Source organism: Acinonyx jubatus, chromosome B2, assembly GCF_027475565.1.
Source record: "Acinonyx jubatus isolate Ajub_Pintada_27869175 chromosome B2, VMU_Ajub_asm_v1.0, whole genome shotgun sequence".
NCBI lineage: Eukaryota > Metazoa > Chordata > Mammalia > Carnivora > Felidae > Acinonyx > Acinonyx jubatus.
Genome location: NC_069385.1, coordinates 46596358 through 46610246, shown reverse-complemented (window position 1 = coordinate 46610246; position 13889 = coordinate 46596358). Strand labels below are relative to the sequence as shown.

The following is a 13889-nucleotide window of genomic DNA, read 5'->3' as shown; positions in this document are numbered from 1 at the left end:
CATTTTTGAAATCATATAAAGAGAAAAGCACAAAATTTAGACTGGGATTTACTCTGACAATCACACCAAAGAAATAAATAAATAAAGGTAGTAAAATGTTTTGTTTTAGTAAATGGAGCATTATAATCTTCTAATAGCAAAGCTGTTACTAAATTTTCAAAACTATTTAAAAGTGTTTGACAGTATTTGACAGTTTCACTTTGATAATAAAAGAACCATGTAATTTTTTTTGCCTTAATCTTTTAAGCCCAGAAAGAGAAGCCAGGGCCTCCTGTTTAAAGTTCTGCCAAGTATATTGTTGGCATCCAATAAGTTAAAATAAAAATTACAGGGAACTGGTTAATCATTAATCCTTGATGTCTTTTCAAGCTATTGAAATGTGTATTCAACTCCAAGATAAGCTTCTGTGGTTTGCTCTACTTCTCATTATTTTTTTTTAATTTAAAAAATTAAGAGAGGACAAAGACATTAATAAAGTTAAAACTGGTTATCCTTTAACCAGCATTTTAAAAGACTGTTGTCACAGATAAAATAGTAATTTGATGTGATTTCACTTACCCTAAATATATGACCAGGAGAGCCCTATAAAGCTGACTCTAGGAGTCAGATTGATGCTAAATCTCACTTGGTTCAAATTCTGCCATTTATAGGAATATGCAAAGTGACCAAAGTCAGAGAAGTATTACCAATTTGTCTTATATCTGGGTTTGTTAAATCACAATAATTAAGTCAACATTATTAACTAGACCTGAAAAGAAACACAATTTCTGATGGCCTGAGATTCTAGAACAAGAGACAAAACGGCCAAAACCAAACACCAGTAAGATTAACTCTACCATTGGTGATTGATTCATTTCAGAGAAAAGTATCTAAGAGCTAATAATCTAGGCCTGCCTTTCTTCCCTTGAGCAGTAAATCATCCAGACCTGTCAGAAACGTTATCTCAAATCATCAAAAGCAAACAGTCTTGTTTATGATTACTTTGGGGGCCTCTCTGAGCCACAAACCTGTGTTCTTAATCACTGTGAAAGTTTAATGTTAATTATTGTATAAATTTGACAATAAGCATTTGTCATAAATAAAAAAATGAGAGGCCATTTATTGTCCAAAATGCATGACATCATCTGCAGATTAAAACAAAACCTGTGGGTCCAGGTAGGCACTAGTAGGCCACAATTATAAATCTCCTGGTATTAATAGTTTCTTGAATTTCATCCACTTGCATTCTTTTTTTTTTTTAATTTTTTTTAAGTTTCTTTATTTATTTTGAGAGAGAGTGCACACAAGCGGGGGAGGCGCAGAGAGAAGGAAAGACAGAATCCTAAGCAGGCTCCACCCCATCAGCACAGGACCTGATGTGGGGCTCGAACTCATGAACCATGAGATCATGACCTGAGCTGAGATCCAGAGTCAGATACTTAACCGGCTGCGCCACCCAGGCGCCTGTCATCCACTTACATTCTTACGTGTGGTATTGGTAGTAAATTTTATCTAGTGTGTGAAATTCAATTCTATTTAAATCTATTTTTTTAGAGGGTGAAAGTACTCTACCAAACTTTCAGTAGTATCAGCCATGACAGAACAGTACTTCCTAACAACTTGAGGCTTGTTAGAGTCTAGATCCTAACACGGGGTTCTCTAGAATAGGCACCCCTGGACTAGTTTAGATGGGAACTTAATTCTGTGAGCCCTGGTCATTTGGATGGCAGTTCTGAAATCGTTACGTGAAGAACGTCCCTGTAGTATGAACAGCAGCAGCCATTTCAGGCTCAAACCCAAGGATCCCACGGTATGAAGTACTCCTCTCCCATTCAGCAAGGGTGCTCCCCTGTGCATGCTTATCCACGGGTGTTTCCGGAAATGTCCCGAACACAGACTACACAGCCGGCCCTCTGGGGAGCATTGTGTTGTTTCCTCCAGCCACGTCACAAAGTGGCATCACAGTCCTGATGTGTTATTTTAACTTCCACCAGAAACCCATTTCATTGTTTAAAAATGAATCCTTTCAGGTATGATGCCAGCTTGAAATCTGTTCCTCCTCCGGATTTTGGCACCCCTACGTTGCATTATTTTGAAGACTGGGGTGTTGTGACTTACGGAAGTGCCCTGCCTGCAGAAATCAATAGATCGTTTCTTTCCTTCAAGTCAGGAAAACTGGGGGGCCGTGCAATATATGACATTGTCCACAGAAACAAATACAAAGATTGGATCAAAGGATGGAGAAATTTTAATGCCGGGCACGAGCATCCTGATCAAAACTCATTTACTTTTGCTCCCAATGGTGTGCCTTTCATCACTGAGGCTCTCTATGGGCCAAAGTACACCTTCTTCAACAATGTTTTGATGTTTTCCCCAGCTGTGTCAAAGAGCTGCTTTTCTCCCTGGGAGGGTCAGGTCACGGAAGACTGCTCATCGAAATGGTCTAAATACAAGCATGACCTGGCCGCCAGCTGCCAGGGGAGAGTGGTTGCAGCAGTGGAGAAAAATGGAGTGGTTTTCATCCGAGGGGAAGGTATGGGAGCTTATAACCCCCAGCTTAATCTGAGGAGCGTGCAGAGGAATCTGATCCTCCTTCATCCACAGCTCCTTCTCCTCGTGGACCAAATACACCTGGGAGAGGACAGCCCCTTGGAGACCGCCGCAAGCTTCTTCCACAATGTGGATGTTCCCTTTGAGGAAACAGTGGTAGATGGGGTCCACGGGGCTTTTATCAGGCAACGGGATGGTCTGTACAAAATGTACTGGATGGATGATACCGGCTACAGTGAGAAAGCAACCTTTGCTTCAGTGACATACCCTCGGGGCTATCCCTACAACGGGACAAACTACGTGAATGTCACCATGCACCTCCGGAGTCCCATCACCAGGACCGCTTACCTCTTTATAGGGCCGTCTGTAGATGTTCAGAGTTTCAGCATCCACGGGGACTCCCAGCAACTGGATGTGTTCGTAGCCACCAGCCAGCATGCCTACGCCACTTACCTTTGGACAGGAGAGACCACGGGACAGTCTGCCTTTGCACAGGTCATTGCAGATCGTCACAAAATTCTGTTCGACCGGAGTTCAGCCATCAAGAGCACCCCTGTGCCCGAGGTGAAGGACTACGCTGCTATTGTGGAACAGAACCTGCAGCATTTTAAGCCAGTGTTCCAGCTGCTGGAGAAGCAGATCCTGTCTCGAGTCCGGAACACAGCTAGCTTTAGGAAGACCGCTGAGCGCCTGCTGAGATTTTCAGACAAGAGGCAGACGGAGGAGGCCATTGATAGGATTTTTGCCATATCGCAGCAGCAGCAGCAGCAGAGCAAGTCAAAGAAAAACCGAAGGGCAGGCAAACGCTATAAATTTGTGGACGCGGTCCCTGATATTTTTGCACAGATTGAGGTCAATGAAAAAAAGATTCGACAGAAAGCTCAGATTCTAGCACAGAAAGAACTGCCCATAGATGAAGATGAAGAGATGAAAGACCTTTTAGATTTTGCAGATGTAACGTATGAGAAACACAAAAACGGGGGCTTGATGAAAGGCCGGTTTGGACAGACGCGGATGATGACAACCCGCAGCAGAGCCCCTTCCGCTTCGTACACCAAACTATTCCTGATCCTGAACATCGCTATTTTCTTTGTCATGTTGGCAATGCAGCTGACTTATTTCCAGAGGGCCCAGAGCCTGCATGGCCAAAGATGCCTTTACGCAGTCCTTCTCATAGACAGCTGTATTTTACTGTGGTTGTACTCGTCCTGTTCCCAGTCACAGTGTTAGCGCTAAAGCCATGCGTTGCCGGATCGTTGTGTGGTCACAAGAGTCTATGCAAAAAAAAAAAAAAAAAAATTGCCCTAGTTTGTTACTGGAATTTTTATCTCAGATTCATTTTAACAAATTAAGGGGAAGATTTTTTCATACAAGAAAGCAGGGATATGGAGAAATCGGAATTGGAAAGGCAAAGGTTTATCAGAGGAAGGAGAGTTGCTTGGTTGTCCCATGGTGTTTCTGGAAGTAACTGGCTTGGCTAAGTTAGCAATGCATATAATACTACCCTTAGAAGAAACAACAAGTCTGATTTTAAGTGATATTTTTTCTTGAGAGAAAAAGATTTAGATAGATTTGGGTTTTATTAATATTAATTTAATGATGTTTAGCAGTTTCCAGATACTATTTTATGGCAAAGACTGAAGCCCACAATAATGAGAAATTCAGAAAAATTTTAATGGTGGAATCATGTTGAAAAATAAGTATTGCTAAGTCCTGGGATGGCAGTGTTCACTTCCTTGGAGGGTAGTTCATCAGGGAAGTGACAGCAGGATCTGCATACTGGATTACTATTCGGACAACATAATAAAATGATGACAGATGATCATTAAAAAATTGAAATATATTTTTCTGTAGAAAACACATCAGTGAATGAATATTTCCTTGATGTTGGTCTCTGCGCACACGTAATGCATCCATTTGTTGTTCAATAAATAAGACAGTTACAGGCAATTTAATTTTCTATTTTCCTTATATGGAAAACTGTTATAGACCCAGTGACTCAACTTCAGAATAAAATATTTTATACCCCGAACATTGATTTCAATACCAAAGAAGATGGGGGAAGCTAAAGTTTGGATATGATTCTTATGTTTTTTTAATAGAAAACTTTAAGTTTATTTTGCTAAATAAACATCATAATTATGATTTATCTGTAGTGTCTTTCTTCATTGTTGGATTACATTAAATGTGTGTGCAACAGTTTTGAAATCTTTGAAGAGAGCTCTTTATTTGGACCATGCATCACTTATAAAGTAGTGTTTGAATTGAAAGAAGTACTTTCTCTGCTACGTACCTTTTTGTTGTCTAATCCTATTTTAAACATTTGGAACAAAAGCCAACTTCTGATACTTAAATACCAAACTTAAAAACATAAACTTGCTATAGTTATTTTAGTTAAGTTCTCAGGTGGTAACAGGAGCACAGAGTACTTGAAACATATTCCACAGTTTATATTTCAGCGTAAGAAAATTATCTACTTTCAGGGAAGTTAAGAGTAAATTATCTGACGTTCCACATAGTTGAGTCTTGCAGATTTCCTCCTTGAAAACAGAAAATATGCTTAGCTCAAAGTTTACAGTAAGAACGCATGCACTGATTTGTAGGTTTAAAATAGTAATGGCAGTCTTTTTACTTGTCCCTTTCGTTCATGGACATATCAGTAAGTAACAAAACAAGGAAATGGAGAAACTCTTAGAAACACCTTTTTTGCGGTTCAATTTTGAACCTTCTTACATAAAGTAAAAACCCAGGTTTTAACTTTTAACTGTGCTTCACTCATTACACTTGGAATCTAGAAAATGACTTCTGAGGAAGTATTTTTCCTTCTTTCATGGAAGAAGTCTCTAGGGAGGATGTCATTACACACTGTTTAAAAGAATAATGTTTTCAAAAGAATAATGCTTCCGTTTGTCCTGCATGGATGCTGTTACTGGGATTTAAACTTGCTTTATGTGACAGTTTCTCCGTTTACTTAACCTCATTCAAGATTCCTCTCTTCTGTTTTTCATTCAAAAGGATGAATTGTCTGAAATGATCAAAAGCAAATTTAGGAAGAAAAAAAAAAGGGAAAATTGCTCTTTGAGGCTACCAAGCAAACCTGATCTCAGATCCAAAAACTCAAGGCATACTTTCTAATACCGATTAAAAGCGCAAGCGAGTGCCAGATTCAGCTCTCCTTTTGTTTTCGTTAGGTTAGGGCAGACAGTGAATTAGTCATCATAGCATGGCCCAGTCTAACACATTAGCTCATTTTTTAAGCAATTTTTAAAAATATGGTAATCATGCATCCTTGAAGCAAAATTCATTAACTGGGTTTTTTTCCCCTTCTAATTGGACCTCATATTTCACTTAAAAGAAACTTCCAGAGGCAGTGTCTTAAGTGGTTAAGTAAAAAAGAAAATGCTGAAACAAATCACAGCTCTTTATAGTGAGACATGTTTTATATCAGGGATAGTGCGTATTTGAATAAAACTAAGCAACTCTTTGTCCCAGAAAACCAAGCAATGTTAAATCTCCCTTGTAACGGAGTAATCAATTATGGAATCTGTTTCAGGGCTGCTCACTGAAAGGAGTGTTTCAAGTTCACTGAATAATATGTAAGCTGTTTTTCAGGGGATTGGCAGGACTCTAGCCTTAACCTTAAAAAAAGTTTGGGAATTAATAGCATACACATTTTGTGCAGTGGAAGGGGCATGCGTATTCCCTGGTTGGTAACTGATTAGCTTACAAACAGCCATGAAGATGGATGAGACGTATCTACTAAGAACATTCTTTTGAGATCATTGTTATAATTGTTAATAAAGTCGGTGGCAGGCCTTGTTCTGGAACTGTTTTAATGATTAAAACTTATTGTATTGCCTAGAATATTGAATTAATTCTTCCACGAATATTTAGTCATGATTTTAAAGAAGTAGCAAATGTCCTAAGTTTGATAGTTTTAACAGAATATCATGCACACTGAATGTTTTTTTGAAAGAAAAATTTACATTATGATTTAATCTGTTAAAAAAAAAAATCTTGATAGTTTACAGAACTGCCCACAAAGGAATTTGAGATTTCTCCAAATTTTTCAGAGAAACCAAGTTGTGAAATGTGGTATTTGTAAGTTAAAAACTACATTCATGTTTTTCCTTAGAAATATAAACAAGATTAAAATGGATATGATGATGGGGAATAGGCCCATGTAATTTATCATCTGAACTAGGCACTTTGGAGAGTTAAAGGAAGAGCAAACTACAGGTATAAACCAAGAATGTTCTGGGAACACTAGGACATATGGTCATCTATGCCATAGACCATTAGTTAATTCAGGAAATGAAAGAGGTTAAGGAGGTGTGTGCAAAGGTCTCACTTGTACTTTAGTGCTAAAAAAGGAACTTGAGATGATCTGATTGTGCCTCCAAATTCTACAGGTGGGGAAACAGTCTTCAGCAAAGGGGCTTTCCTCTCTCTCACTTCCTGTCATGCTTATTCCTGCGCTCATTCCATTTCCGTTGGCAAAGTCCATTGGCTTGATTCTCCCGTCTTTAGGATCACGTTGAGAAGAGGTCAGTTTCTGCAGCTTGTTTAGCTTACTGGCAAAGATAAATACTTTCCCAGCAGTGTTTCAGCTATTTGCTTTATGCTGTAACACAGATGAACTGCTGACATTTCTCAGGAAATGACTGCAAGGAATCATGCAATCCACTTCATAGTCTAAATAGTTAATTTTCGGTCCTCTATTTTAACAGGTTCAGACACATCACCACTTGAAGAACAAAGGTCGAAGTTGCACTGTGACTTTCTTGTTCTTCTGGGCTGTATAGTTTCCCTCTCTTTTGGGGAAAGAGGTTTTTGGGGGTTTCTCTTTGAGTTTTAGATTTTTTCCTCAAGTTATACACATACATGATTAAAAAGCTAAAATAGTACTAAGAGGCTTGCATTTTTATTTATTTTTAAATGTTTATTTTGAGAGAGTGTGCAGAAAAGCGCAAGAGGGGGAGAGGCAGGGAGAGATGGAGAGGAAGAATCCCAAGCAGGCTCCAAACTGTTAGTGTAGAGCCCAACACAGAGCTTGATCTCATGAATCATGAGACCATGATCTGAGCTGAAATCAAGACTTGGACACTTAGGGGAGCCTGGGTGGCTCAATCAGTTAAGCGTCTGACTCTTGATTTCAGCTCAAGTCATGATCTTACAGTTCGTGAGATCCAGCCCCGTGTCAGGCTCTTCTGCACTGACAGTAAGGAGCCTGCTTGGGAATCTCTCCTTTCTGTCTCTGCCCCTCCCCCACACGTGTTCTCTCTCTCTCTCCCTAAATAAATAAACATTTTTTAAAAATTAAAAAAAAAAGGCAGACTCTTAATCAGCTGAGCCATCCAGGTGCCTCAAAAGGCATGTAATTTTAAACACATCCTGCCCACTCGTTTTTCACTCTAGGTTCATGCTTTCCAGAAGTAACTAATTTCTGATTGTCTTAGCTGTTGTGTCCATTATGTCCTTGTTTATGATAAGGTCTAAAACTTCTTACCAGTGAAGAAGAGGATTTAGCTCCCTTGTCCATCTCCTCTCTCTTCACACCTGTTTCATTCACCCCCAACCCTCTAACAGAGCTATCATAATTTTTGGTTAAGTCACCATTCAGCATTTCCATACTTACCACCATGATAAGTAGGACCTGCGGGTTAGCCATGTAGAGCACTATCTTGCTTCTTTCCATGTAGAACTTTGGTTTCCCCAAGGTTAATGACTATTTCTTTTTTCCATTTGCTTAGTTGTCAAGCAATTTCATTTCATCTCCCAGTTTTTCCAATAGGAGTGGGACTCTCCTCCATGTTCAGTCACCTCTATGTAATCAGATAGCCCTTTGTGTTCTTGGGACCAGCCCTCCTTACATGTTAGTTGTGCTCAGATCTCTTTTCTCCATCATTCTGAGGATTCTGTGTGCCTTTTTCTGTGTAGATCTTCTGCTGCTTGAACTTCATGCTTCCTTTTTCTTCATTAATATCTCTTTTTTTAACATTCATTTTTGAGAATTGAGAGATAGAGCAAAAGCCAGAGCATAAGTGGGGATGGGACAGAGAGAGAGGGAGACACAGAATCAGAAGCAGGGTCCAGGCTCTGAGCTGTCAGCACAGAGCCCGGTGTGGGGCTCGAACCCAAGGACCACAAGATCATGACCTGAGCTGAAGTTGGATGCTTAACCGACTGAGCCACCCAGTTGCCCCTCCTCCCTGAGATTTCTGAGGAAGAACACGTGAGTGGTAAATATCTTGCCCCTTTGCATATTTGGAAAAAATTTTTATTCTCTCCTTTTGATCAATCACTTAGCCAACAACTACTGTAGGTTGGAAATAACTTTTCCTCAAAATTGTGATGGCGTAGCTCCATGACTTCCCAAATGTTACTGAGTTTTCTCCTGGACAGAACAATTTTCAGCAAAGTCTCCACTCTCCTCCCTGGTTACTTCAGCAGAGGGATGCTGGGGGAAGGAGGCGCTTAATAAACCTAACTGCCTGTGTTCTCAAGGTCATGGAGGAAGGGAGCTAGAAGTCTCACTTATTCTCTGATTAAGCTCAGCATCTCCACTCTCAGCTGTGTCATGTCTTTAATTCAGAATCCCTCTTCTCAGTCTCTCTGGAGAGGCAAAGCCTCATCTTCTGCTGGAGTCCAAGTGTGCCTCTGCCTGCTCTGTGGTTGGATTTTCCACTTCCAACTGCATTCCCCCCACCCCCACCCCCGATCAGGGGTGCCTCCTGCCAATGCCTGAGCCTCCTTGCAGTGCTGCAGAGCAAACTGGCTTATTTCTGTTGACAACCCCATTCTCTTCTTGCTTGGATTCCAGCCTCCTCTTTAGTTACCATCCATCATCCATCCATCTTCTCTCAGCTTCCACAGTCTTATTCCATTCTCCATTCATTCATTCTACAAATATATATATATATATAATTATTTTTTTTATTTTTTATTTATTTTTTTGAGAACCCACTTAGTGCCAGGCACTGTTGTATTACTTAGAATATTACATTAGTGAAACGAAGATTCTGCCTTCTTGTTGCTTATGTTCTAGGGATGGGTCTGACAAATTAGCATAATTTATAAGTGAATTACATAGCCTATTAAAAGATGATAGGTGCTGGAGGATGTAACTGAGACTGAGAAGGGAAGGGTGTAATTTTAAATAGGGTGGCCAGGGTAGGCTCCATTGATGTCCCCACTCCCGTTCTCCTTTTCATTTTTAAGATCCTTTTACTGTCAATTTAGTGGAGTCTCAGGAAGAAACAGATATAAATTGATATTGAACCCAGTGTGTTTAACTGGAAGCACCATATCACTTTTTAAGTGAGTTGGTAAATAAGAATGACAACAGCACACTTTTACTGAGCACCTACTATGTTCTAGGTACTGTTTTAGGAGCTAGAAATTTGGTAGAGAACAACAAAATAGAACCTGGTCCTTGGGTAGTTTATGTTCTGATATGAGTGGGTGAGAGGGAGAGGCAAGTAACAACCACATTAAAAATATAATATGTCCAGTAGGGTAAGCATTATGGAGAATAATGGGAAGGGATGTAAAGTGATGGTGAGCTGGTACTGTTCTATAAAAAGTGGTTTCATGTGTGATACATATGAGCAGACACTTGAAAGAAAGGAAGATTTCTAGGAGAAGTGTGTTCCAGATGGAACAGAAGTTACAAAGGCCCTGAGGTCACTATGTGTTTGATGTGTTTCAAGAACAGGAGGCCAGTGTGGCTGGAGCAGAATGGGAAAGGGGAGAACATTGGGAAGCAAGATCTGATTATACATTCCTTCATGGATTGTAGCAAAGCCTTGGATTTTGAGGGGGAGAAGTCAGTGGGAGATGTGGCCAGCTGCAGGAGAAATAACCAGGGAGAGGTGAGTCCAGGAGCTTGTATATTTTCTAGACACCCAAATGGTCCTAGAATCCAGGAAGAGGCTGTGGCTGTAGATAGAGTTGTTGGTGCCTTTTTTTTTTTTTAAGTTTATTTATTTTGAGAGAGAGAGAGAGTGGGGGAGGGTCAGAGAGAGAGGGAGAGAGAGAGAGAGAATCCCAAGCCAGCTCCATGCTGTCAGCACAGAGCCAGACGTGGGGCTTGATCCCACGAACCATGAGATCACGACCTGAGCCAAAATCAAGAGTCAGACGCTTAACTGACTAAGCCACCCAGGCGCCTCAGTTGTTGATATCTTTTTAAAGGTTAAATGGAAAATCCCTAGCTGTGTAAGGGGAGAAATGCATTCTTGGTAAGTGGAATAGCATAAACAGATGTATGAAAAACCAAGACTTATTCAAGGATTGACCCAGATTGATGTGGTTGGCTCATAGGGCATGAAGTGGGGAGTGGTTGAAGATGAGACTGGAATGGAAAGCCGGGAGAATATTAAAGTGGACTTTGAAAAAATAAATAAGTAAAGAAGACTTTGTATGGCATGTTAAGGAGTTTGGACTTCATTCTGCAGTGAGGGCTCCTCAACCTTTCTTATGCTTCAGCATAACTGAGGGATACAAACAATGCCTATGACTGAACCAACATAGCAGTAATTTTCACCAGGTGGGACGTGTGGATAGGGTGGCTAAGGGGACTTGAAGGAAGGGAGGTAATGATAGCACACATCCATGTGTGTATGTGTGTGTGTGTGTGAGGTTTTGAAAAATCCTTGAAGTGGTGCTCATATGCCCCATTTCCCACCCATTCACTCTAGTGGAAGTTTTCCCTCTAGTTGGAAATCACTGCAAGCAATGGAGAACCATTGAAAGATTTTCTTTTTAAATAGACAGATTTGCATTTTATTTTCATTAAATTTTTTGAGCATTTATTTATTATTTTTTGAGAGACAGAAAGAGACAGAGCATGGGCAGGAGAGGGGCAGAAAAAGAAGGAGACAGAATCAGAAGCAGGCTGTAGGCTCTGAGCTGTCAGCACAGAGCCCAATGCAGGGCTTGAACCCACGGACTGTGAGATCATGACCTGAGCTGAAGTTGGACACTCAACCGACTGAGCCACCCAGACACCTCACAGATTTGCATTTTAGAAAGATAGCTTTAGCTTCAACACGGGATGGACCCAATAGGGAAGAGATAGGAAGTTTTTTGCACAGTCCTTCCATAGGTAGGAGATAATTCGCTCTTTAAGTCTAGAGAGGGAATATTTAAGATCCAGCTCACAGGCAAAACATGTGACCAAAGGGATATATATTTTGTGGAAGGATAGGTCAAAAGATGATAAATCCAGGGGCCCTCAGGATGTATGTGTCTCTGTGGCCCATTTACTGTAGAAGAGCACAGGTGCCTGGCACACCTCTGCTCCGATCCTCTTGACTGTCCCTTAATAAGCTTCGGAAATTGTCCAAGTCTTCCTGCCACTTCTATTTTCAGCCTGCCTGTTTCAGTGACTCCACATAGATTGGTGTGGTTGGGGTAGAGGGTGTACGATGGAGGGTAGTGGAAAACAAGACTAAAAAATTAGACAGTGATGGGTGCCTGGGTGGCTCAGTCGGTTAAGCTTCCAATTTTGGCTCAGGTCATGATCTCACAGCTTGTGAGTTCGAGCCCCAAGTCGGGCTGTGTGCTGACAGCTCAGAGCCTGGAGCCTGCTTTGGATTCGGTGTCTCCCTCTCTCTGCCCCTCCCCTGCTTGCTCTCTCTCTCTCTCTCTCTCTCAAAAATAAATAAACATTAAAAAATTTAAAAACATTAGACAGTGGGGTAGAGGAGATGCCCCTTCTCTCCCCTTAATTTTTTAATTTCTCCCCTTAATTTTTTAAATAGTACCAATTGTATGGGCATTTTGATTAATGCAGGCAGTCGAAATACCTTCTAAATGGGAAAATTAGAGGTGCTCCTTCCTCCTCCTGCTGTCTCTGGAAGTTATAGGGCAACTTTGTCATGGAAGGATCATGTGACTTTAATGGTGAGCCCCAAAGGAAACACGAATGATTGGGGATGGGCTATTGAAGCTTTGGTTTAAGGTGGATTTTCTTTTTTAACGTTTATTTTTGAGACAGAGAGAGACAGAGCATGAACGGGGGAGGGTCAGAGAGAGGGAGACACAGAATCTGAAACAGGCTCCAGGCTCTGAGCTGTCAGCACAAAGCCCGATGCGGGGCTCGAACTCATGGACTGCGAGATCATGACCTGAGCCAAAGTCGGCCGCTTAACCGACTGAGCCACCCAGGTGCCCCAAGGTGGATTTTCTTAAGGCAAGAGCTTCTAAAAACATTTCAGTCAGCTCACACTTTCCAAATTAAACAAGGAGAAGTGATTTTAGTATATATTTAGGAATTATTTTCTGAATAAAAAAAGTTTCCAATGGTTTAGGCACCTTCTTTTCCTTTCAAATAAAGTGTAAGAACAGGTTATTGGAATTACCCTTCTCTGTGAAGGGGACATACTAGCAGTCTTTTCTGCTTTTCACTTTTTTTTTTTTTAAATGCTTTATTTATTCTTGAGAGAGCGAGACAGTATGAGCGGGGGAGGAGCAGAGCAAGAGAGGGACACAGAATCTGAAGCAGGCTCCAGGCTCTGAGCTGTCAGCACAGAGCCCGATGCGGGGCTCAAACTCACAGAGGGTGAGATCATGACCTGAGCCGAAGTCGGACGCTTAACCAACTGAGCCACCCAGGTGCCCCTGCTTTTCACTTTTTAGCATTTGTTGTTTACCACTTTTTAATTTTGTCCAGGGTAAGAGACCACAGGTAAAATACAGGAAATTATCATTTATTGCCTTCCTATGCAGATAATCTTGATTCCTTAGTTCCCTCACCCCACTCTCTAAGGAATCTGTTTTAGTGACAAAGCATATCCATGCCATTTATTCGAGTTCTGAGGAGAATTCTTGGAGCACTATATATATTTAAAGCTCTGTTCCTTATACAAAAAGGACTGAAGGAAGGAAAATGTGATTATTTTGAAAGATGAATTCACAGAACTTTTTATCAAAGTTGAACTATAAATTGAAATAACAACTGAAAACATCACTATTACTGAAAATTGCCCTTGGGTACCTCACACTTAGAAGACATAAAGAGAACATGAAAATCACTACTCTGACTTCGCCACTACACTACAAACCTTGAGGGTAGCGATTAGGTCTCCTGCTCATTGTGTTTTTTATTTTTTAATTTTTATTTATTTTTTATTTTGAAAGAGAGAGAGAGAGGAGGGGCAGGGGAGAGGGGCAGAGGGAGAGAGAGAAGGAGAGAGAGAAAGAATCTCAAGCGGGCCCCATGCTGAGCAGGGAGCCCAACACAGGGCTCAATCCCACGACCCTGGGATCATGACCTGAGCTGAAATCAAGAAGCAGATGTTCAACCAGCTGAGCCACCCAGGTGCCTGTCCTGCTCATTGTATATACATGATTCT

At 40.9% G+C, this 13889-nt stretch overlaps 1 protein-coding gene across 6 annotated transcripts in view; it reads left to right on the top strand.

Annotated features, from left to right (window-relative positions):
• The window catches only part of DSE (dermatan sulfate epimerase), a 103211-nt gene that overhangs the window by 76096 nt on the left and 13226 nt on the right, over positions 1 to 13889 (top strand). For 5 of the 6 annotated variants that reach the window (XM_015082827.3, XM_027057054.2, XM_027057053.2 and 2 more), the window contains one exon: positions 2010 to 4678. The exons of the other annotated variant lie outside the window; for it this stretch is intronic. In XM_015082827.3, the coding sequence (XP_014938313.2) occupies positions 2010 to 3759 (1750 nt within the window). In that variant the 3' untranslated portion in view covers positions 3760 to 4678. Of the gene's footprint in view, positions 1 to 2009; positions 4679 to 13889 lie in introns of those variants that run through there. 6 annotated transcript variants of the gene reach the window in all.